The sequence below is a fragment of the Carassius auratus genome, chromosome 8 (genome assembly GCF_003368295.1).
Source record: "Carassius auratus strain Wakin chromosome 8, ASM336829v1, whole genome shotgun sequence".
NCBI classification, from domain to species: domain Eukaryota; kingdom Metazoa; phylum Chordata; class Actinopteri; order Cypriniformes; family Cyprinidae; genus Carassius; species Carassius auratus.
Window position 1 is genome coordinate 29,255,441 of NC_039250.1, and position 26,570 is coordinate 29,282,010.

The window sequence follows — 26,570 nt, forward strand, 5'->3', positions numbered from 1 at the left end:
CTACAGTTTCTGTCAAAAACATGTTTTAGTAATGTGTCTCATTACAAGAGTTGTGTACATTTGTGCAGTGAAAATGTGTTGCACAGTTAGAAAAGGGAACCTTCAACCAGTTGATTTCTAATGGGAACCCCCCCGGACTGTGCCGTCTTTACCGTGGGGAATGCAGAATGAGATTTCTACCGCAGGGCACTCTAAAATGTTAGCACCAGCAGCCTTAGTGTATACAGTGTGGTTGTGCTTCGGGTGATCCTTGAAAGTGTCCCAGCGCTAGGTCCATTCTGAACCCATCCCCTCCACTCTCTCCCACTTGTGCACTTTCTGTACCGTCCTGTATAAACATTTACATTTAATCATTTAACAGACGATTTTATCCAAAGTGACTTACAAATGAGAACAACAGAAGCAGTCAGGTGTACAAGCGAACAACAACAGTAAACAAGTGCCATGACAAGTCTCAGTTAGTCTAGTACAGAACACATAGCCAGGTTTTTTTTTTTTTTTTATATATATATATATATATATATATATATATATATATATATATATAAAAGACAAGAAAAGAAGGAAAAGTGCTAGCATTAGTTGGTTAAGTTCTGGTGAAAAAGATGAGTCTTAAGATGTTTCTTGAAAATGAGTAAAGACTCAGCAGTTCGGATTGAGATTGGGAGGTCATTCCACCAGCTGGACACAGTCCAGGAAAAGGTCCTTGAGAGTGACTTCGAACCTCTTTGGGATGGCACCACAAGGCGTCGTTCACTTGCAGAGTGCAAACTTCTGGAGGGCACATAAGATTTAACCAGTGAGTTTAGGTATGTGAAGTGAAGTGACATTCAGCCAAGTATGGTGACTCATACTCAGAATTTGTGCTCTGCATTTAACCCATCCGAAATGCGCACACACAGAGCAGTGAACACACACACACACACTGTGAGCACACACCCGGAGCAGTGGGCAGCCATTTATGCAGTTGGGGGTTCGATGCCTTGCTCAAGGGCACCTAAGTCATGGTATTGAAAGTGGAGAGAGAGCTGTTCGTGCACTACCCCCACCCACAATTCTGTCCGGCCCTTCGATTGGGAGTCCAACCCTCTAACCATTAGGCAACGACTTCCCCTGCATGTTCACAATGTTTGACAATAACTTTGATATTGTGAAATATATTTAACTGAAAACTGAATGCAAAATAAATCACACAATATTTTCACTTTACAGTTCAGTAATAGTGAGGTTGGAAACAAAGTGGACAACACTATTCATTAAACACTTATTTAATGTATTCAGATGAAAATGTACAATATTAACAAATTATTCACAAGCAATGTTTTCAGAGCCCCCAGTTACACTGTTTTAATCAGAACACTAGCAATACAGTGTAGTAAAACAAATAACATCTAATTCAGTAAATTTTTAATAAACTAAGTACAATCAAAACCTATCACAAAAGGTCAAAGCATCTCTAGCAGAAGTGACAGTGCAATGTAGCAGATGAACAATTTCTTACCAATGTTTCAAGAACAAGCTGGATCCTCAATGACTCTACAAGGGGAAAGAAGAAATGGTTTACTGAAAAGTTCTTAAAAAGCAGGATTTCATATTATACCATTTCTTTAAACCACTGGTTCTCAAACTTTTTATACCAAGTACCACTTCAGAAAATATTTGTTATTAAATATTAAGTTGCACCATAATGACCAACATTACATTTCAGCAGCAAAGTAGACCAAACTATTCAGCTACAGGTCTACAGTTAAAAAATGAGGCAGTTTTATTCTAATAAGAATATTAATTGTTGTCAGACACTTTACCATGGTAAATACAGTTTGAACATTAACACTACAATTGTGCTTACATACACAGGTAAATGAAAATAAAAAGTTTAAATTAAAATGTAATTTTAAATGTAATTATGTAACAAAAGTTACAAAACTGTACTGTACTTTAACTGTAACATACTTAAATGTGCAAACAAAAAAAAACTTACTCAAAGATTAAGTTAAAATATATTAACATTAATTATTTTAATTTAGTGATTCACCTGCAACAACTAGAGGGGGCCTGACACTTTGAGAACCATGGCTTTAAACAATCCTTTTTTTTTTTCATTTTCATTAATTCATTAAAATTATATTATTTAAATACCGACATTTGCACTTATATGTTGCAGAAAACACTTTGAAACTATTATAAGAATACAAACATATATAACACACCTAATGCATGGGATTCATATCAGGAAAATATGGGAAAATCTCTAAAAGACAGACATTAACACATAACTCACCAGCAACACATTAGGTGAGCATCTAACTTGATCAGCTGTGATAAAGCAATGCAAAAATAGACACACTGGTATTTATTTATCTGCAGGTTACATGTCCTTTAAGCTACCCATTTGTAAACTCTGGTAATACTTTACTATTTTCAAAAGATAATAAAGATAAAGTTAGCGATTTTCTTACCTCATTTTGACAGGATGTTTACAGGACCTCGCAGAACACCTGACCTTTCTTGTGTTCACAGTTTTTGTTCTCCATTGACATGTCACGACTCAAATTTGCTCAAAATAAATAAAAAATGTACAGGCAAATATGAAATAATTTGGGACCGACCGAGCAGTCAGTTATAACGAGCAGCAGCTCACAGTTAGCCGCCTCACTCACAGAAAGACGACAACAACGGTCATATTTTTAAATGTAGAAAAGCGCGAACCGATTCATTGTCCAGTTTCCTGAATGACAGCCAGATTAACCAATCATGATAGAAGAAATAAAATAAAACTACCAATGGGAGTTGTTTCAGTGTGATAAAGCAGCGAAATGTATAGTTTTATTGTTGTTAATGATGATAATATTTGACATATACCTTTAGATTTTAGAATAGGTATCATGACTAAAATATTTTTAAATGCTATTAAAATAATAATTAATTTAAATAATTTAATATAAATAATTGAAAAGCTTGTTAACCTTTTTCTACCATTTAGCATTAAACATTTTTAACGTTGTTTCATTAAAACAACTGACCTTATTTCAACCATATTTCAATGTTGAAAGTTGGTCATGTGCTGGAAGTTTTTCAACAGTTCATCTATTAACGTTGAATCAACGTTGTTTCAATGTTGAAACCACAACTGACCTTATTTCAACCATATTTCAACATTGAAAGTTGGTCATGTGCTGGATGTTTTTCAACCATTCAGCTTTAAACGTTGAATCAACGTTGTTTCAACGTTGAAACCACAACTGACCTTATTTCAACCGTATTTCAACGTTGAAGGTCGGTCATGTGCCGGCTGGGATGCGACATATCACGGTAATGAATATGCACGATATTGTTATCGTGGGCACTTCTTAATACCGTGAATAATTATATATTACAAATTATTCAGAATTTCGAATGCATTAAGAATACTATTCCCTTCAACTGGTCAAAATGCACTACACCGCTGTATGCTGCTTGAAAGAGTGTGTGCTCTCAGATGTAAACAATAGGGGTGGGAATCTATGGGTATCTCACAATTAGTTCATGATTAACAATGTATTGATGCTCACAATGATGTCATAAATCTGTTAGTTGTGGGAATCTTAGGCACTTCACGATTCGATCCGATTCCGATTAAGGATGTCACGATCTGATTCCAAAACGATTCTTGATCAAAATTTTTTCCCCAATTAATTCTTCTGCTGTGCAAATAAATTTTTACAACTTTACATCTTAAACAAAATTGCAGTTATATGTTTTTTTTTTTTAATAGTTGGAATCTTTTGTATGTCTGTACTGCCATATTAAAAACAGGAGTATGATTCTTCACAGGTTTCACAATTAAATTAAATTACGATTATCGTTATCAACTCAATATCACGATCAGTCACATTCTTAGTTTTCAATATTGCTGCACATGGCTACATTTTCATATACATTTTATATCAAATTTATTTTGTGCAAAATTAACTTTTATTTATTTTTTATACAAGCACAGCAGGCTGTTTTTAATAACAATTACTTATTTAAAATAAGTGTTCTTTAAGTGTCTGAAATTGTACAGACAATCATTGAGGATTTTTATTTTTTATTTTTCCTCAGCATTAAAGACCGTTTGATTATTATTGATGAAATCATAGACGGTGGCAGTTTTAACAGGCTGCATTCACCATTGCACATGTAGCACCCGTACAACCACTCTGTGAGTTACTTACATGAGAATGGGGGTGCTCGGGTTCGGTGTAGTTCAGGTGGATACCATGAAGGTGCACCTAATAAGTGTCTAATGAGTTATAAAACCTTTTGACAATAAAATATTAAAAAATAATGAGATCCAGAGATGGTTTTTAGTTTAGCAAAAATAGGGTAACGCTCTTGTTTAATGAAATAAAATAATTTGGTAAACAGAATATAAAAGCTTTCCCCACAATTCAATATTAACGAATATACAAAAATAAATAACCAAAATATTCCCCAAACACTTAAATAATAACCTTTTAAAATTTAGCTTGAAACCCCAATAGTTTCAATCACACTTGTTACACCTGAATAAGTGGTTCAAAAGTCCCCTCCCCTTAGCTCTTTACTAACAATCTTAAATACACAGAGAACTTTACAATAACAAAAAAAAAAAAAAAAAAAACATGCCAAGTGTCCTGAAACAAGTCTTAGCAAATGCAATGGTGGGCCCACTCACACACACATTGTTCCAGTTTACTCACGGTAACATTTTGAACGAAGAAAAAACGTTGCAGGCCTGTTTTGGTCTTGCAAAACATTGAGTACTCTGAATGGACACTTGCAAAAAATTGAGAGCGTTGAAAGACTTTGGTCCGGATGATCAGGTGCGGTGCGATTAAATGACAGTTTCGCACAGCATACGCCCACCGTGGCTAACTATCTCGGCTTTCTCCGTTCACGGCTTCCGCTCCTTCTCTCCCGCTCCGTCAGACGGGTCTCCGGCTTCCTTTCTCACTCAATCTCACGGCTCACGAACATCCCGAGTCCGCGGCCCTTTTCTCTGCATCTCCCGCTCAGATTAATCCGCTTTACTCGCACTTTCTAGCGTTTTTTTTTTCTTCTCAACGTGCCCGCGTTCCGCGCTCCACACGAGTCCAGCGGAAAGAGAGGTCTCACCGGGTCACGTGTATATACGGTTTTTTTTAATACCTGCAGCCAAACACTATTGACTATACAGCGTGAATACCCATAAAAATAGTAAAAATAAAGTAATAAAAGGCTAACTGCATAAAACCTTTGGAAATATTATTCAGCTAAATTATATAAAATGTAAACTTTTGTTTTAATTACTGTCATGAAATAAAATTACCAAATATTTATATCCTTTTAATTATGTAAAATGAATTGATATTTTCCTTATTTAGAAGTCAGATGTACCCTATTTTTTTTTTTTTAAAGTAAATAAACATTTACTTTTTTAATAGTCATGTGACTCGTTTTTGAGAGTAAGAGAGATTAATCAAAACCCTCCCTGTCCCCATTACACTATATACCCAAGTTTACCACTGGGCTACACCCTCCCGCTTCTAGACAGTTTTGATGCCCTCATCAAAATAAACCTTAGAGGACTCTAATAGTCTTAAAGTCAAGGGTAGAGGCCAGAGTAGAACAAGTTAAACACAACGCCATGGGGTGGCACCAGAGAGTTTGACATTGACTGCTTCTGGAGTCTCCGTAGAGTCCACTTCCAACCAACACTCCATGGCTTAGGACTGTCACAGGGTAATCACGGGGCTTGCCAAGTTCATCGTAGCTCAGCTTGACCACTGGACGGGTGACTCTTTTGGGATGCTCAGCTTGTTCAATCCCAGCGTTAGTGTCCGGACAGGGGTTGATGGCTCCTCCCTCTTCTAGAACGTTGACTTCTGGATCAGCGTTGAGAGGCAGGTTTGGAAGATCACAGAACACTGGCTTTATCTCAGCAAGGTCTTGAGCTTGTCTTTCAGGCTCGGTGACGATTGGCCTTGATTGCTTTGTGGACAGTTCTGGACATGTCAACAACTTATCCCAGTCTAACTCAACGGGGCTTTGCGGGCATACTCCGTTGTACTCTAATTCTGAGGACACGTCTTCATCATGGTAGTTTGTCTGTACCAATTATTTTGTCTTTTGCTGAAATGCTCTAGTCACAGGTCTTTGTTGTGGCCCCACTTCCCTTTCATCAACAGGGATTCTCACAAGATAACCAATGGATAACAGGGGATTACGATGAATAGTCTTTTCTTCTCCCATGCATTTCCCTGGCTTGATCTTGTAGACAGGTAAGTTAGGTAGCTTCTCCATAACAATATATGGTGAGGATCGCCACTTGCATTTCAATTTTTGCTTGCCTGTGACCCCAAAGTTTCTCAGCAGCACCCTGTCGCCTTTGTCAAGGACTTGTTCTTTGACGTGCCTGTCGTGCGCTTTTTTGTTTCTTTGGTGGTTCTTGTCTGATGATTCTGTTGCAAGACTGTAAGCCCTTTCGAGATCTTTCTTGAGCTTAATAACATACTGATGATAGGATTTTGTCCTTATGTCGTCCTCAGTCACGCCAAAGCAGATGTCTACCAGTAAGCGAGCTTCTCAGCCGAACATAAGCAGGTAAGGCGAATAACCAGTTGCATCATTTTGAGAACAGTTGTAGGCATGGACCAACTGATTGATCTTTTAACTCACAGTTAACACACAGTGAGCAACGTCTTAGCAACAGTGGCTGCCTTCTGGTCTTTGGCTGGAAAAGCTTGGGCGTATCTAGTAAAGTGGTCTGTCACTACAAGGATTTTGGCGAAACCTTGAGAGTCGGGCTCAAGTGACAGAAAATCTATACAGACAAGGTCTAGAGGGCCTTGGCTGCTGATCTGTTTTAAGGGAGCATGTTTCTGGGGAAGGGCTTTGCAAGTGATGCATCTGCCGCAGTTCTTGATGTACTGCTCAACCTCAACTCCCATTTTCGCCCAATAGAACCGATTTCTGATAAGTTCGATGGTCTTGTCCATGACCAAGTGACCGGACTCATCATGCAGAGATTTCAGGACCATCGGGACATACTCTCTGGGCAGTACCAGCTGCTTTACCTCAGATCCATTTTTCTCAACCTTCCTGTAGAGCAGATTGTTTTGGATGAACAGTTTGCTTGCTTCTTTGTGCAACAGGACAGAAGTTGGATTGTCAGGGCTGTTGAATGATGGACCACCATGGAGTGACTGTTTGACTGGAGTGATAGTAGAGTCCTCATCTTGAGCGGTTACCAGGTCTTTGTGACTGAGCTGACTCAGAGAACCGAGATCCAACCGAACTGGGGAGACAAAACACTCTGGTATACCATCTGGTGACACCCTGAGTGACGGAATAGTTGTGGGCTCTGTCAGAGTTTCAGGGCACTTGATCTGTTTACACAGAGCTTGAACGCTTTCAGTCGGTATTGTTTGCCAGACTTCTTCTGTGGTTGGAAGAGGGTTGTGTGACAGGGCATCGGCATCGATGTTGCTGCTGCTAGGCCTGTACTGCAATGTGAAATTGTATGTGGCGAGTGCTGAGAGCCAGCGGTGACCTGTCGCGTAGAGTTTGGCAGTTGTGAGGATATAAGTTAGGGGGTTGTTATCAGTTATCATGGTAAACTGTGCGCCATACAAGTAGTCGTGGAACTTGTCCACCACTGCTCACTTAAGTGCCAAAAACTCGAGCTGGTGAACTGGATAGTTTTTTTCAGAGGCACTCAGTTTGCGGCTTGCGAAAGCAACAGATCTCAAGCCCTCGGGTACTCTTGGATGAGGACAGCGCCAAACCCATGAAAACTGGCATCAAGGTGAAGTATGTAAGGCTTGGTGGGGTCAGAGAATGCCAGCAGAGGTGCGCTTGTGAGGCAATGGATGATCTTTTGGAATGCCTCTGAACATGACTGGTCCCATCGGTCACCAAAAGGCTCACTGACTTTGTAGTAGGACTTGTCTGATGAAGAGGTACACTTTTGCTTCTTTTGGGTGGGAGGATACCCTTTGCACAGCTCTGTAAGTGGTCGGACAATGATGGAGTATTTTTTTATAAACCTGTGGTAGTAGCCGCTAGTGGTGGGAGAAAAGCTTGATGCATCGATGCATCGCGATTCGTTATCTAACGATCCAGAATCAATTCTCAAAAATTCAGAATCGATTCTGTGTTCAATTCAAATGCGAGCGCTGTCAAGACTCACGTGAACAAACAAAAAAGACGGTGATGGACGACCGTTCATATGCTGGTGAATTAGCTTTGTTTAAGATAAAATGGACAAACTACGACCTGCACCATCTCATTTAAAATCGGTTGTGTGGCAACATTTTGGATTTTCTGAAGACACCGAAGGTGTCGTTGATAAAAGCCATACTGTGTGCAAAGTCTGTAGCGCCAAATTCAAATATTTCGGCAACACGACTAACATGAAGAAACATTACGCGGTTCCACTTCCACTCCTCCAATCACGAACACTCCCGGTTACATTCAAAGGACCCTGGATCAAGTAGCAAAGCTTCCACGAATTCTGAAAAGGCAAGACGAATTACCCGATCAGTGGCGGGTTTTATTGCCAAAGATCTGCGCCCGTACTCCGTTGTGGAAAACCATGGATTTCGCACGATGTTACAGGTACTTGAGCCACGATACACTTTGCCCTCACGTCGTTATTTTAGTGAGACGGCTGTCCCCGCACTCTACAGTGAGTGTAAAGATCACATCTTAGAATCCCTAATTTTCCCTGTCATACAAATTGAGAACTGTTTATTCTTAATGATTGTTCATTGCAATTATGGCTTACCATTCATTCAGAGTTTGTTAATCCTGAAAATAACTTTGTTAATAAATTAAAAGTATTGAAAAAGAAATATTAATAATCATTTTTAATTTGGCAATACTGTCAAACAGATATTCTAACTATATACAAAAAGCATAGTAACTCCAATTTTGGTTAAAATAAAAAGTTTCAAGTATTTTTTGCACAGCAGAATAATTAATTAAGAATCGTTTTGGGAATCGGATCGTTCCTCCCAGAATCGGAATCGGATCGAATCGTTAAGTGCCTTAAGATTCCCACCTCTAGTAGCCGCAGAACCCCAGGAATGACTGCAGAGAAGGAAGGTCGGTTGGCTGCTTCCACCGCGTCACTGCTTCCACTTTGTCTGGGTCTGTGGCAATACCGTGCTCAGAGACAATATGGCCGACATAGGTGACTTGTGAGCGACAGAACTGGCACTTGTCGAGGGACAACTTAAGTCCTGCTTCTTCAAGACAAGGGATGACTTTTAGGAGTCTTTGATCATGCTCCCCCAGAGTCCTGCCGAAAACAATGAGGTCATCCAGATAGACTATGACTTCAAGCATCCCAGTGGACAGATAAAAGCGGTTTTCTCTTTGTCCTCATGAGCCATTGGGATTTGATAGTAGCCACTGCGCAGATCCAGCACTGAAAACCACTTACTGCTGGACAAGCAATCGAGAGCGTCGTCAATACGTGGTACAGTGTACTGATCTTGCATAGTTCTCCGGTTCAGGGTGCGGTAGTCGATGCACATACGAAGTTGACCATTCTTTTAACGTGCAAGGACAATCAGTGAAGCATATGGTCTTCTTGATTCTTTTATGATCCCAGCCGCCAACAAACCTTGCAGATGACGCATAAGATCATCCAAATCAGCAGGGGCAATACGTCGAGATCTCTCTCTGAAGGGAGTGTTATCCTTCAAGCGGATGTGATGTTCTACCCCTTTAACCAAACCAACATCCCACTCTTCTATAGAGAACACACAGGAGTGTTTGGCAAGTTTTTGACTCAGCCTCTCTTTCCACTCGTTGCTGATGGGTGACTCACTGAAGTCAAACAAAGAAGGATCCATAACTGGAACAGATTCGGCTTTAGGGGTTTGGTGCATCTGTCACAATGTCAGCGATGTGAAGGTGAGCGATCACTGTGCCCATTGAAATGGCAGTTTGCTTTAGAGACTCATTACGCAGGAGCACCAGGAAGTTGTTTGGATCTAGCATCTTGGAGAACAACACAGTTGGCTGGACAAGTACACTTGGAGGAAGAGCAGGTGAGTGAGCTCGTTCAATTATGAGTTTGCTGTCTCCGATGTCTTGTTTCTCTGTAACTTTGCAGATAGCAAAGTATTCAGTGCCAGGAGGGATGCTGAGAGGACCCTGCCCAGACCACTTTACTTCAGCCACAGGCAAGTCTTTGTAGCCTTTTATGGACATCCCTCCAGAGGCGGGTAAATGTTTTGTCTCTTGAACTTGGATTTTGACAGAGTTGACATTCTCCAGGTCATCTTTCTTTTTATGCTGTGACTTGAAAGGCTGAACCCCCCTGACGTTTGTGCCGATCAGGACAGGTATAATCTCGGAGCAACGTGGATCAGTGCACACCAGGGCCAGAAAGGGAACAGACTTGACTTTGTTGGACTTAGATTTTTGTGGCAGCTCCAACTCAACCTGGATGTAAACTTTGTATGGGTAACTGCTCTCTGACTCACTAAGGCCCCATATGGCTAGACTGGACACAGAGTTTAACTGGATGTGTGACAGGTGTTTGTCATACCAGCTGTCAAAGATGATGGTAACTTGAGATCCACTGTCCATCAGCGCGGTGCAGGGGTTGCCATTGATCCTGACCTGAGCAGTGGAGGGCGGTCCCACGAGTCCCTCGGGCAAACTGTTGGTCTGTACATTTACCGAGCTTCTCTTGACACTTGCATTTGTGGTCTTGGTTCTTGCTTCATTATCAGATTTGCTGTTCTGCTTGGACATTAGTAAACAACAGACTGCTCACCCAGAGGCTGCTTTTATTGTCGCGGGTGATTTTAATCACTGCAAATTAAAGATAGTGCTCCCCAAATTCCACCAGCATGTTTCCTGCCACACCAGAGGAGACAAAACTTTGGATCATGTACGTATACACAAACATTAATGGAGCTTACATCGCGACCCCCCTCCCCCACCTCGGACAGTCTGATCACCTTTCTTTGTTTCCCAGCCCTAAGTATTCACCCCTCATCAATCGTGTGAAGCCATCAGTGAGGACCATCAAAGTGTGGCCAACTGGAGCAGACTTTTTACTTCAGGACAGGTTTCAACACACTGACTGGAATATGTTTGCTTCTTAGGCTGCCTGTGGCTCTCACACGGACATTGACATTGATATCTACACCTCCTCTGTACTGGATCACATCAACACCACCATTGACAGTGTAACAACAGAAAAACAGATAACAACATACCCTAATCAGAAGCCATGGATGAACAAGGAGGTGCGACTTCTGCTGAAAGCCCGCAACACTGCCTTCAGGTCAGATGATGCTCAGGCCTACAGTAAATCCAGGGCTAACCTGAAAAGGGGCATCAAAAAGGCCAAGTACTGCTACAAGCTGAAGGTAGAGGATCATTTTTCTAACTCTGACCCCCGACGCATGTGGCAGGGCATCCAGGTCATCAGTGACTACAAGTCAAGCAACTCCACTCCAACGGTCACGGACGTCTTCTTCCTGAATGAGCTAAATGACTTTTATGCTCTCTTCAACAGCGATAGCAAGGAGACGGCCACCAAAATCTCACCCTCAGCAGACCACCAACCCCTTAAACTCACCTCCACAGATTTCCACACTGCACTGAGCCGGATCAACGCACGCAAGGCTGCTGGCCCAGATGGCATTCCTGGATGTGTGCTTAGGGCATGTGCTGAGCAGCTTGCAGGGGTCTTCACAGACATTTTCAACCTGTCCCTCACCCAAGCAATTGTGCCAACATGTTTTAAGTCCACATCCATTGCGCCAGTACCAAAAAACTCCTCCCCAATGTGCCTGAATGACTATCGCCCCGTAGCACTCACACCCATCATTATGAAGTGCTTCAAGCAACTGGTCCTAGCACACCTCAAAGACTGCCTCCCACCCACACTGGACCCACACCAATTTGCCTACCGCAGAAATAGGAGCGCAGAGGATGCAGTATGCACAGTGCTGCACTCTGCACTCAAACACTTGGACAATAGCAACACATATGTTAGGATGTTGTTTGTTGACTTCAGTTCAGCATTTAACACCGTCATTCCCTCCAAGCTGACCACAAAACTTGGAGACCTGGACATTAACACCCCCCTCTGCAACTGGATTATGGACTTTCTGACCAACAGGCCTCAGCATGTTAGGTCAGGCCACAACCACTCCACCACCATCACACTTAACACCGGCGTACCACAGGGCTGTGTGTGAGCCCATTCCTTTACTCCCTCTACACCCACAACTGCAAGCCTGTGCATGGATCCAACTCCATCATTAAGTTTGCAGATGACACCACGGTGATTGGCCTCATCAGTAACTACAATGAGACTGCCTACAGGGAAGAGGTACAGCAACTAAGACAAAGGAGCTCATTGTGGACTTCAGGAAGAAAAAAGGAGGCACGCATGACCCCATCCACATTAACAGTATGGTTGTTGAACGTGTCTCCAGCTTCAAGTTCCTGGGATTCACCATATCGGAGGAACTGTCCTGGACCACAAACACCTCCAGCCTGGTCAAGAAGGCTCACCAGCGCCTCCTCTTCCTCGGGACACTGAAGAAGAACCAGCTGTCTTCAGCCATCCTGGTGAACTTCTACCGGTGTGCGATCGAGAGCATCCTGACCAGTTGCATCACAGTCTGGTATGGAAACTGCTCAGTGGCTGACCGGAAAGCACTGCAGAGGGTGGTGAAAACTGCCCAGCGAATCACAGGGACACCACTTCCTGCTATTGAGGACATCCAGAGGAAACGCTGTCTACGTCAAGCTCGCAGCATTCTTATGGACTCCTCTCACCCTGACCATAGACTGTTTAACCTCCTGTCCTCTGGGAGGCGCTTCAGGAGCCTCCGGACAAGAACCACAAGATTCAGGAACAGCTTTTTCCCTACAGCTGTCTCCTTACTGAACTCTGCCCTCTGACACCACCACACACACAGACTCCTCCCCCACATCACCACTGCGTCTGACTGATTTATTTATTTATTTACAACAAGCAAAAAACAGTAAACTTGTTATTACTTGCACTACTGTCTGTTCATCCAGAAACACAGAGTAATCCATTTGCACACTGTAATATTTTCTATGCACTGTACTGTCCATTGCACTAGTGTAAATTATGTTCATATGTTCATAGTTCTGCCTATAGTGTACATACACTTTTACATAATCCATCTGTATAGTATGTTCATAGTACACCTACCTGTATATCATGCTTATAGTATTTAAAATCTGTAAATGATGTCCATAATACTTATCTGTACAGTTATTGTACATATTATAGACCTTGTATATTCTGTACTTACTGCTTCTGGTTAGATGCCAAATGCATTTCATTGCCTTGTACCTTACATGTGCAGTGACAATAAAGTTGAATCTAATCTAATCTAATCTTTCTCTGAGCTTGCAGCAGTTTCTGAATAACTTTGGGATAGTTCTCGGGAGAGGCACATTTGTTGGCAAAATGCCCGTCTTCACCGCAGCTATAAAAAATCACTTGGGTCTCTGGCTGTAGAAGGTCTTGGCTGCCAGGGTCGTGACTGGGTCTCTTGTGGGCAGGTCTCAGTAGCAGAACTATACTTAGGCTTGATTCACATGACAGAGACTTGCTTTCAGAGTTTGACAACTTCTTTCTTTAAAGCTTGAACGTTCTTGTCTTCTGAGTTCTCTGCCGCCGGAGTGACTGAAAGCAGTGTGCTCGTCGAAAGGTGACTTGACATGGTGGTGGGGGCAGAGAGTTCACTTACTTGTGCTCTGAGTTGGTGTATTTCGGCTTTCAAATCTTTTAACTCTGTGTCAGAGGTCACAGTAGCACTTTTGGCGTAGACAGCTTTGGGTGGATGGAGAATGAAACTTCATGCTCCTCCTCCAGGCGTATCTCATTCAGCAGCTCGAGAAAAGTGGGAGGACTGTCTCTGCGGTTTCTTAATCTGAGATTTAGTATCATAATGTCAGACCTGATGGCCCCTTTAATGAGTTGGTCAAGACGTGCTTTGTCTGCCGCCGATGACTGGAGTCCACCCTTTTGGACAACTTTATTTGGGACTCTCTCAAGGCGTCTCTGGAACTCAGAGAGTTTCTCGTTGGGATGTTGACACAACATTCTGAAGGCAAAGTAAAGTTCTTCACCGCTCTCGGGGTTGCCAAAGGTGGTCTCGAGGATGTCAATGTAGTCCATAGAGGATGCAGATGGGTTTTTGAAACGGACAGCTTGGAGGATTTCGAGTGCAGGACCCTTTACACTTTCCATTATTCTCATTTTCTTTTCTCTTTCAGGGCGATCATATTCTTCAATCATATGTCTGGCTTGTTCAACCCAGTTTTCCAACTGTTCTTCTCCTGGGGGTGTGGGCATGACCCCTGAGAAAGTGTGCAGTCTTCTGTAAAGATTGTTGTCACCATGTGTGTGCTTGCTTGTCATTTGCAGGACATCACAAACTGCTCGAATGATAGCTTCAGGAGTGGACGCTAGAAGTGGGGAGAAAAAAATGGAATCTGGCAGTGGCACATTGTGACCATCACCGGCTGCCTGAGCTTGGGGTTCTTCCTCCTGCTCAGAAGGTCCAAAGATTCTCCAAGTAATAGCAAACCACTCAGGAACAACATCAAGAGGAATGGCCTTTTTATTCACCTTCTCCCTGCACTCACATAGCACAGTTAAACTTTGAGACTGAGGGTCATACATTCTTCCTCTCACCTTGACTCTCCTGAGTTCTTTAACAGTCTGCAGCGTTTCTTCAATGAACCCAACTTCAGTTTCCGGAGGTACATCTTTAACCAGCAAGGCTTTCACCGGGTCTATGCCTTCTCCAAAACACCAGTTCTTCAACTGAGCCATCCCTACGGGTTGTGCACGTACAGTGATCACTTGTAAGAACTGAATTTGGTAGGTTTTGGTTGTATTTTAACACAGATAAAGCTTAATCTGTGTTTTCTTGACTTAGGATGCTTAGTAAAACTCTAGTCTGGCAGTTTTAGAGTTTTCACAATAGGTAATCTTTAATGTGGTTATACATGTAGGTTAACTACTGTTTTGGTTCTAAACTAGGCCTACTTTTTAAACAAACTATTTAAATCTCTGGGTCAAACTAAGGTTAGAGCTGCTAAAACTACTTATGAACTAAATTAATCCCAGCGGTGCCTCCATTTTATGTAGCACCCGTACAACCACTCTGTGAGTTATTTACATGAGAATGGGGGTGCTCGTGTTCGGTGTAGTTCAGGTGGATACCATGAAGGTGCACCTAATAAGTGTCTAATGAGTTATAAAACCTTTTGACAATAAAATATTAAAAAATAATGAGACCCAGAGATGGTTTTTAGTTTAGCAAAAATAGGGTAACGCTCTTGTTTAATTAAATAAAATAATTTGGCAAACAGAATATAAAAGCTTTCCCCACAATTCAATATTAACGAATATACAAAAATATATAACCAAAATATTCCCCAAACACTTAAATAATAACCTTTTAAAATTTAGCTTGAAACCCCAATAGTTTCAATCACACTTGTTACACCTGAATAAGTTGTTCAAAAGTCCCCTCCCCTTAGCTCTTTCCTAACAATCTGTAATACACAGAGAACTTTACAATAACAAAAAAAAAAAAAACACGCCAAGTGTCCTGAAACAAGTCTTAGCAAATGCAATGGTGGCCCCACTCACACACACATTGTTCCAGTTTACTCACGATAACGAAGAAAAAACGTTGCAGGCCTGTTTTGGTCTTGCAAAACATTGAGTACGCTGAATGGACACTTGCAAAAAATTGAGATCGTTGAAAGACTTTGGTCCGGATGATCAGGTGCGGTGCGATTAAACGACAGTTTCGCACAGCATACGCCCACTGTGGCTAACTATCTCGGCTTTCTCCGTTCACGGCTTCTGCTCCTTCTCTCCCACTCCGTCAGACGGGTCTCCGGCTTCGTTTCTCACTCAGTCTCACGGCTCACGAACATCCCGAGTCCGCGGTCCTCTTCTCTGCGTCTCCCGCTCAGATTAATCCGCTTTACTCGCACTTTCTAGTGGGTTTTTTTCTTCTCAACGTGCCCGCGTTCCACGCTCCACACGAGTCCAGCGGAAAGAGAGAAAACAACTCCCAGCCCTTTCTCACATGTCTCACCAGGTCACGTGTATATACGTTTTTTTTTTAATACCTGCAGCCAAACACTATTGACTATACAGCGTGAATACCCAAATGACCAATAAAAATAGTCACATAAAAACAGTATAAAATAAAGTAATAAAAGGCTAACTGCATAAAACCTTTGGAAATATTATTCAGCTAAATTATATAAAATTTTAACTTTAGTTTTAATTACTGTCGTGAAATAAAATTACCAAATATTTATATCCTTTTAATTATGTAAAATGAACTGATATTTCCTTATTTAGAAGTCAGATGTACCCTATTATTTTTTTAAAGTAAATAAACGTTTACTTTTTTAATAGTCATGTGACTCGTTTTTGAGAGTAAGAGAGATTAATCATAACCCTCCCTGTCCCCATTACAGGTTATTTCCTTCTTTGAAAACATAACTGACTGTGTGTACATCAGTTTCATATAAAATGATTGGAAATGCAAGTGCATTTAACCGTAGCCACAATTGAGCTTCAGGACAACAAACACAGAGCACATGTTATGGTCTGTCAGTGCGTGAGCTTCGTGCATCTAATAGTGCTGCATTGCAAACGGCAGAAATGAAAGCATATCTAAAGTAAAACATGGTGGGTGGAAGCACAGACTGTCAAACAATGTGCATGTGTCTCAAAGCGCAAATTCTTTGCAATGAAGCCATCCACGTCTTTAGCGCGCACACGTGCCATATGTGGGAAAAATAAACAAGTTTAGAATCGATTCTGAAATGTTCAGAATCATTGAAGAGAGAATCGCGATGCATCAGATAATCGATTTTTTCTCCCACCCCTAGTAAACAAGTACGCATGAGAAGCACATGGAGCATAGGTGACGGCGTATGGGGACTTGGGGCAAAAATGCCACTTAATTAGACAAAAATACCCCAGCACAAACAAATATAATCTATTGCATCTGTTTTTAATTAAAGTTAATATGAATAGACAGTGTCAAATGCAGCATTAAATTAAGATCTTCTCGCTGTATTTTATTTTAGCCGTTTTTACAGTGTTGTGCATTTAAACCAAGCACACACAGTTCTGTTGAGTTTAGGAATGCAATGGCAAAACAGAAGCGTTCAGATGAGTCCTCACTCATAAGAAAAGGATCCTCCTCCACCAACTGCTGCAGACTCTGCTGCTGAGTCTGAAGCTCCACATTCTCTTGAATGTCATTGCAGTTACTAGAATAATAATCAAAATACTATGTGTAATTTGTTCTCTTATGTTTCCATATGCAGGTGTAGGTTCAGTTTCTCAATATGGAGGAGAGAGAGAGCAGTGAGAGATCTTCATCTCCTGATTGCAGCTGTGTGTCTCTGAAGAGTGACAGATCCATGAATAAGCCTCCTTTACTTAGTAATGATCCAATGACCTCTGACCCCAGGTGAGGTATAATCCAGTAAAGTGAAAAAATGAGTGACATGTGGCCAAGTATGGTAAGCCATACTCAAAATTTGTGTTCAGCATTTCACCCATCAAAGTACACACACACACACACACACACACACAAACACACTGTGAAGATCTCTGCCATAATTCTGCATAAAATGAAAGAACATTTTAAATGTGTAAACTGAGTTTTCTGGATAATGTTTGCATCGCAAAGGTATTTCAGGGCACAACAATCAATTTTGCATTTAAAATAACTTGAGTGCAGACCTTCTTTTGCGCATGTAATGCTGATCGCTCATTTGCTCAACACAACCCAGCTTTACAAAATGACATAATTCCAGCCAATCAGAGACGACACGTGACGAGGCTGCTAAAATCTGATTGGCTGCCTTGACAACCAATCACTACATTCCCTGCATTACTGACGACAGTGGATGAGGAAAAATACAGTGCTTGCATAATTATGCAAGTTGAAATTTTACCTATTCCAAACCACATCAATCTTAATAACTACTATTAACTTTGTATCTAATCATTTATAACTAGAGGTCGACTGGTTTCTCTCTGGCTGATAGCGATAAAAAAAAAAAAATTGGGGCAGCCGATGAGCGATACGATGCTGATGCCACATAAAATCATTAGAACTTTTTTGTCAGTACATCATAAATGGAACAAGTTTACTGTCGGGATTTGTCGTGTTGTGCCGAGATGCATCCAGTGATGATGCAACAATGCTTTTGGCTGATATGTTTGGCTGATTTTCTTTTCTTAATTTTCCTCAATCTCATAAAAAAGTTTGAGTAAATGTTTATTGCAGGGTATAAGATACACAGCCTGATGCTCATAACTGCTTAAAGGGGTCATATGATGCGATTTAAAATGTTTCCTTTCTCTTTGGAGTGTTAAAAGCTCTTGGTGCATAAATGAGATCTATAAAGTTGCAAAGGCTAAAGTCTCAAATCCAAATAGATATTCTTTATAAAAGTTAAGAGCCAACCACACCCCCTAAAACATCTCGTTCTAACACGCCCCACATGTCTACGTCAATATGTGACGCATTGTTTGGCCAAGGATGATATCCGCTTTGTCATTCCTGGAGCTCATCCGTGCTTGTCGCTGAGGAAACACATCAGCTTTGCACTGTGGATCGGCAGTTGGCTTTCACAGTGGACGAAGTGGAGTCCTGCTCTTTGTAGAATCTGCTGGCCGCGCTGTTCTCAAGCTGGCCTCCGCTCACTCAAGGCTGCGGTGTGTGACACTGTTTCATTGAGAAAGCGAAACTACTGTGTTTGGCCCTCCAAAAGAGGACATGACTTGAAATCATGTTTATATCATGTTTATAGTGGGTTTTAATGTTTATGTCTCATCGCTCTAGCCAGATAGGGCATCACAATATGTTAAGGGCCGTAACATTTCCGTCACACATTTGGGGCATTCGGCCAATCACAATGTACTGGATAGATGGCCTATCAGCATCAGTACACCTCGCTTTTCAGAATGATGAGCTTTGTTAAAAAACGGTGTGATTCAGAAAGCCAGGGCATAGAGGAGAAACAATAATATATATATATATATATATATATATATATATATATATATATATATATATATATATATATATATATATATATTTTTTTTTTCTTTTTTTTTTTTTTTTTTTTTTTTTACCTTAAATCACACAAACACATTTCATTACACCAAGTACACACAATTATGTTCTTTTTAGCAATGACATATGACCCCTTTAAAAATGTCAAAAAAATCTGCCCGATTAATAGGTTGACCTCGGTTTATAACTGTTTATAACTAGAAATTGCAAAGTCAAGGCATGACTCAGTGGGCCAGCAGAGTCACTTAAAAACACGTCAAGAAAAGAAAAGAAATGCAAAAGAATTGAGAATTCAGTTGAAGAATTAACCAACAGGAACCATTTAGTCTCCAGCGCCACTGTTTTCCATGCAGATATGGACTAAAAATGAACTGCCAAAATTAACTGCCAGATTCTGGCAGATCAATTCTTCAGACAGTGGTACAAGTGGATGTAGTGCTGGTCCTTCAAGAGTCGCTCAACTTATCTGTCTGTAAAGCCTATAAAAATCAGTCTTCAGTTAGAGTCATTTAATAGCATTATTTACCTAATCGAAGTCCTTGAGAACCTGACATCTTTCACTTCTGGAGACTACAGGTAGGTTGCAGTTCTGGAAGATGGTGGCGCTGGATATTTGGGGTTTTGTCAGGATATATTACTTACACACTGGCAAGTAAAATCTAAGACTTGGCTGATGTTAGACATTATTTAGTCTCCCAGAGTGAAGATTTGCTCACATTGTAGATTGTAGATGATTTTTGTAATAAATGAAACCGCAGACGGAACTAAAGGAAGAATTATTTCTGTTTTCTCAGGATCTCATGGAGATTGAGAGTTTCATCTACTGATCTCAGCTGTGTGTCTCTGAAGAGTGACAGATCCATGAATAAGCCTCCTTTACTTAGTAATGATCCAATGACCTCTGAACCCAGGTGAGATATAATCCAGTGTGAATGTCAATTCATACTGCATAAATAAACACTGACCAGTGTGAACAATCACCGGATTGCACTGCATTATATCTCAGATGTTCCACAACTTGACAAATGCAGATTCATGATCAATCAGAGAAAGCACACACTCAGCAACATCAGCAGACAGGAGTAATACACTAATCCCACAATCCAGACAAAGAGTCTGTTTCCACTGTTAGTCTTGCAATTAGAGCTGCAGCTAACCAATATTTTCAGAATTGATTCATCTGCTGATTATCTGTGATTATTTAAAAAAAAAAAATTTCAACCTCATCCTGCCCAATGTTTTCCTCAAAACAAGGTGCAATATAAAGACTAGAACCCGACAGATATATTGTTTTGCCGATATTATCGGCAGATAGGAGCTGTCGCAGATATATTGTATTGGCGAATATGTCGTCGATATAAACATTTTTTTACCGAACTTATAAAGCAGATTAAATGCTTCTAAATGGTGTAATTACTTGGTTTGTCCAGCAGAATGTGCTTCCTTGTTTGCTACTTGCGACTCAGGTCAGTGTAGAGATGCACGGATGAGCTCAAACTTTACCAGTGTCCGATACTTCAAATAAATTATCCACCGCCAATCACCTGCACCTTTGTTTGATCATCACATTACAGTGATTCTAATTCTTAGTTATGCATGATGATATGATTAATGGATGGTTTGTTTTAAAAACATATTCAGTGATGTTAAAGCTGTTAGCAGCCATATCACCCTGTAGCCCAGGACTGGTTTCTCTCTGAAGCTAAACAGGGCTGAGGACGCTCAGTACCTGAATGCGAGACCTTCTGAGAAAACTATGTTGCTGCTGGAAGAGGTGTTAGTGAGGCCAGCCAGGGGTGCTAGGTTAGGTTAAGTTACTTTTATTGTACCCGTAGGTAAATTAGTTTTACAGTGCAATGACTATGGCATTAAATACAAAAAAAAACACACAACACACAGGGACAAATAAGTAAATACTCATACTGAGTAAAGTGCTCTCAAGAAAGAAAGTGCTCTCAAACATTACATGTGGTCTTTGTAAAAGAACCTGAAGAAGAACCCAAAAAAAAAACAAATAAAAATCATAAAACCCTAGTACAACATTTCTAAAAACCCCTCTACACTTTGTTAATTATATTAATCGCATTTGGTACAAAGCTGCTCTTATATCTTTTCGTTCTACACCTTGGGTTTATACCTCCTCGCAGACAGCAATAACTGAAACTCACTATGCAGGGGGTGAGAGTCATCATCTAAGATTGAGAAGGCCATCCTTTGTAACTGTTTGGTATACAGGGATGCCACTCCTGGTTTAGACTCGCCTATCAAACTGCCAGAACATTTTACTATCTTGTCCAACTGATTTTTTTGCCTTTAAAGATATATGACCATACCATACTACAGTGGAGAAGGACAACACAGATTCAACAAAAGCATGATAAAACATTTTCATTATTGTTCGGTCAAGATTAAACACAGATAATTTCCTTAGGCAATACAAACGCTGGTGCCCTTTTTGCACAGAGCCTCACAATTCTTTTCAAAATTCAGTTTCTCATCAATAATAGTCCCAAGGTATTTGTATGATTGTACATACTCTATTGTTTGGCCTTTAATTAAGGTAGGTTCACTTGGATGAGTACTTTTCCTAAAATCAATGATCATATCCTTGGTCTTTGATATATTAAAGGGGGGGGTGAAATGCTATTTCATGCATACTGAGTTTTTTACACTGTTAAAGAGTTGGATTCCCATGCTAAACATGGACAAAGTTTCAAAAATTAAGTTGTATGTTTGAAGGAGTATTTTTGTTCCAAAAAGACCTCTTCCGGTTTCTCACAAGTTTCGGAAAGTTTTTTTCGAGTATGGCTCTGTGTGACGTTAGATGGAGCGGAATTTCCTTATATGGGTCCTAAGTGCGCGCTCCTCTGCCGGAAGAGCGCGCGCTCCCATATAGCAGAGCAATGAGAGGCTGAGCACAGCCTGATCAGAGCGAGAGCGTCGCGAAAAGTCACAAAAGGAGTGTGTTTTTGGTTGCCAGGGCAAGACAACCCTGCACAGATTACCAAAAGAGAAACAGCATTAAGGGACCAGTGGATGGAGTTTATTTTTACAGAGCATCAACGGAGTTTTGCAAGTGTTTTTGTTTGTTCCCTGCATTTCGGATTGCACATCGTTTATTTCTTAAGGATAATGCAGTCCCAACGGAAAAGGGTCACGATTGTGTGTTGGAACCACATGCGGTGAGTAAAACTGCTTCAAATATCTCTTTGTTGTTAACTTAGCTATCAGTGCGTAAGCACATCAAGTAAACAACATGCGATGTTGTCATCAAACTGCACTTTCCACATGTACAGCTTAAAAAAAAAAAAAAAAAAAAAGATGACATAAAGTGGAACTTAGTCATTTTCCAAAACCGCTAAGCAAATATATACAGTTTCAGTACATACCACATAGCATACCGCCTTTGCAGATGCTGCTCTTGTTAAATTTCAGCCTCTGGATCTGTGTCACAGCTTCACATGCTCTCAACTCAAAAGCCTACTCGCGCTCGTGATTCTTTAGCTCCGCCCACACGTCACGCCTCTAGGCGCTCGTGTTTTTCCGGGAAAAATCGGTACAGACTATCTTTCTCTTACAAATATAATAAAAATAAAGACTTTTTGGAGTTATGAAGGATGCAGTACTACTCTATAGGTACTCAAGATTAACAGGATATTGAGTGAAAACGAGCATTTCACCCCCCCCTTTAAGCTGTAAGTAAGATTCCTCACACCAATTGACAAAGTCCTCAATGATTGGGCCATGTGAGGTCTCATTCTCGTTAAGTAAACTCAAAATAACTGAGTCATCCGCATACTTTATGATAATTCTGTTATCATACATGCTTTGACATATATTTGTATATAAGATAAATAAAAGTGGAGACAGCACACATCCTTGAGGAGACCCTGTAGAGGAACTCCTCTGTTCAGATAAGACACCATTTACTCTGACTCTCTGTGTTCTGTTAGTTAAGAAAAACCCAAAATCCAACCCATCAAATTATTGCTTAACGCAAACTGATCTAAGAGCCTCTTGATTAAAATGTGTGGTTGAACTGTATTAAAAGCTGAAGAAAAATCAACAAATAAAGGTCTAGCATGTGTCCATTGGCCATCCAAATGTCTTAATTGCAAATTTAGCATTGTGACTGTAGCGTCATGTACTCCTCTGTAAGGTCTATATGCAAACTGCATAGGGTCCAATTTATGTTCTGTCACCCTTAGGATCTCAGACCGCACTAATTTCTCAAAGATTTCCATTAAAACAGAAATCAAAGCAACCGGCCTGAAATCATTAATCATCTTAGGACCACTGCATTTAGGGACAGGGATGACCACCGCATCCTTCCAGAGGATCGGTACATGATCGGTACAGTGGTGCTCACCCTGTTGTCTGTGTGGGGCCTAATGCCAGTATAGTCAGTGATGGGGCCACTGTACTTTAAAAAGCACCATAATTTGGAAGACTGTCTGTGGCATTAATATCCCAGGATGTCCTTCAAAAATAGAGTAGTGGTGTAACCCCAGCATCCTGGCTGAATTTGCTCACGGGCCTCCTAATCATCCCCATACACTGATTGGCTTTATCACTCTGTCTCCCCTCCACCAATAAGCTAGTGTGCGTGGTGGGTGTTCTGATGCGATATGGCTGCCGTTGCATCATCCAGGTGGATTCTGCACACTGTTGGTGGTTGAGGAGATCTGAGCAGCATCTCTGGCAGTATAGAGTGCCCTCTCGCGGCTGTAGATGGTAATGTTTTCTCTTGGTTCTAAATAAATGTGACTTATAGTCCAGTGCGACTTATGTTTTTTTTTCCGCGTCATTACGTATTTTTGGACTGATGCGACTTATACTTAGGTGTGACTTATAGTCAGAAAAATACGATATATACAGTACAGACCAAAAGTTTGGACATACCTTCTCATTCAAAGAGTTTTCTTTATAGTAGATTCACACTGAAGGCATCAAAACTATGAATTAACACATGTGGAATTATATATGGAATTATATACATAACAAAAAAGTGTGAAACAACTGAAAATATGTCATATTCTAGGTTCTTCAAAGTAGCCACCTTTTGCTTTGATTACTGCTTTGCACACTCTTGGCATTCTCTTGATGAGCTTCAAGAGGTAGTCACTTGAAATGGTCTTCCAACAGTCTGGAAGGAGTTCCCCGATAGATGCTTAGCACTTGTTCGCTTTTTTGCCTTCTGTATGCGTTCCGGCTCACCCCTAAACCATCTCGATTGGGTTCAGGTCCGGTCACTGTGGAGGCCAGGTCATCTGGCGCAGCACCCCAACAAATCCAGAGAGTAAACTGATGCTTCGTTCTATTTATGACGTACTGACAAAAAAGTTCTAATGATTTTATGCGACACATGGTGTGTCAGCATAGTTTGTCAGTACAGTCAGTAACATCACAGATTGAATAGCTGTCCAATAGACAGCAGTGTGGTGGTGGTTTGAGCAAGTTGAATGGTGATTTAATGTGATTGAGTTGGTGAGACTCAGTGCTATACAGTGAATAATGTCCCCATCTTTTACTTTCATAATGAGCTTATCATACTCGTTTGATACATTTAGTAGGGCCCTATGATATCCACGATGCAGAAAGCATGGACAGAATCGCGGATACATTGGAATTTCATAGAATTTGTCTTATTTTTGATGAATAAATCAAAACTTAAATTAAAAAAGTACACTTAAATCAAATGCAATATAGATTGGTGTCTGTGAATATTAAACTGCAAAAACACTATTTAAATACAAATCTTCATGTTCTGCATGAAATGAAAACACACACACACACACATATCGAATGCTTGTCAAACGCGATAATGAATGCAATATTGCGTAGCTTGTCAGTGATCTATGACTCTGTCTATTAAATGCCGCTCCATTTGAAAGCAGGTGATGGTGATTTAGCAGTAATCATGGAACCAGATTTACTGACTAGATGCGCATAATCATATCTTTTGATATATCGCCCAGCCCTACTACACATAAAGAATATCGGCCGATATATATTAGGGCTGTAGCTATCAAATATTTTACGATTATTCTACCAAAAATTCCATAGATTAATCGAGTAATCGGATAAAATGTGTTTTTGCTTAATTAAAGTGCAATATTAATTATGCAAGAGAAAATAAGACTCCTGGGTCTTGTGACGGTCACGAAGGGGCCGCATGGACGTTAATACACGCACATACTCACAAACACACACCGAGACTGTTTGGTGATACAAGAGTTTATACAATGGACACATGCCACAACGTTCTCTTTACGTTTGCACACTCCCTCAAATCAAAACACTGCTGATTCCTTGCAGTATGAGATTTCTGATGCAGCACTTGAGTCTCCTTCTGCTTTGTGGGTGACGTAAACGTGTTGCACATTAAAAAAAATAATTGTGAAAGAACCTGACTTGAGATTTAAAATAAAAGAGGCTTTGAGGCAGAGGAATTTGCCTCGATCATTTTTTGTAATCGAGTTACTTGAGGAATGGTTTCAGCCCTAATATATATACATATTTGTCTTTAACTCCCTGATATCGGTATCGGCATCTGCCACCCAAAAATCTTATATCAGTCGGCCTCTAATAAAGGCTATAAAAACAAATACAGTGAATTAATCTTGTGTAGGATATGTAGTTCATTATGTGAAAAAAGGTTAAAATATAAGCATTGCGTTCTAAACAAAAAATTACTGATTGCTTACCATTATATTATATGTTATCATATGATATGTTTTTTTTCTCTGGTCGATGCCGATATTTAAAAATCATGGCAGCCGATGACCTATATGATTTAGATTTTTTTTTATTTTAATTATTATTATTTGGGCTGATATGTTTGGCTGATTTTCTTTTCTTTATTTCCCCCCTTCATCTCACAGGAAAGTTTAGTTGATGCTTATTGCAGGGTACAAGATACACAGCCTGATCCTCATAACTGCTCAAAGGGCTATGATGTGATTTAAATGATTCCTTTCTCTTTGGAGTGTTACAAGCATTTGGTGCAAAAAGAAGATATGTAAAGTTGTGAAGACTAAAGTCTAAAATCCAAAGAGATATTCTTTACCTGGACTTTGTTTTAATCATTCTTGGGGACTTTAATAAAGCAAATCTCTCCCGTGAACTGCAAAAATACAGACAGCACATCACATGCCCTACCAGAGACAGTATTATATTGGATCACTGTTACACCACAATAAACGATGCATATCACTCTGTTCCACGAGCAGCTTTGAGGCACTCTGATCACTGTTTGGTTCACCTACAGGCAGAAACTAAAATCAGCTAAACCTGTATTGAGGACTGTAAAAAGATGAATTAAGACTAATTAAGCAGAGCGGGACTTAGGATCTTGTTTTTACCTCACTGATTGGAGTGTTTTTGTAATAAATTAAACCGCAGACAGAACTAGAGGAATAATTTTTTCTG

General features: G+C 40.5%; 2 protein-coding genes across 4 annotated transcripts in view; one reads left to right on the forward strand and one right to left on the reverse strand.

Annotated features, from left to right (window-relative positions):
* Positions 1–26,570, forward strand: part of LOC113107871 (NACHT, LRR and PYD domains-containing protein 3-like) — a 50,290-nt gene that overhangs the window by 1,643 nt on the left and 22,077 nt on the right. For all 3 annotated transcript variants that reach the window (XM_026270672.1, XM_026270673.1, XM_026270674.1), the window contains exons 2-3: positions 17,377–17,522; positions 19,934–20,050. In XM_026270672.1, coding sequence (XP_026126457.1) covers positions 17,398–17,522; positions 19,934–20,050 — 242 coding nt within the window. In that variant the 5' untranslated portion in view covers positions 17,377–17,397. The remainder of the gene's footprint in view (positions 1–17,376; positions 17,523–19,933; positions 20,051–26,570) is intronic.
* LOC113106856 (paraneoplastic antigen Ma2-like) lies at positions 13,808–14,842 on the reverse strand. Its single transcript, XM_026268867.1, has one exon. It carries the CDS (start codon positions 14,840–14,842, stop codon positions 13,808–13,810), a length of 1,035 nt encoding a protein of 344 aa, XP_026124652.1.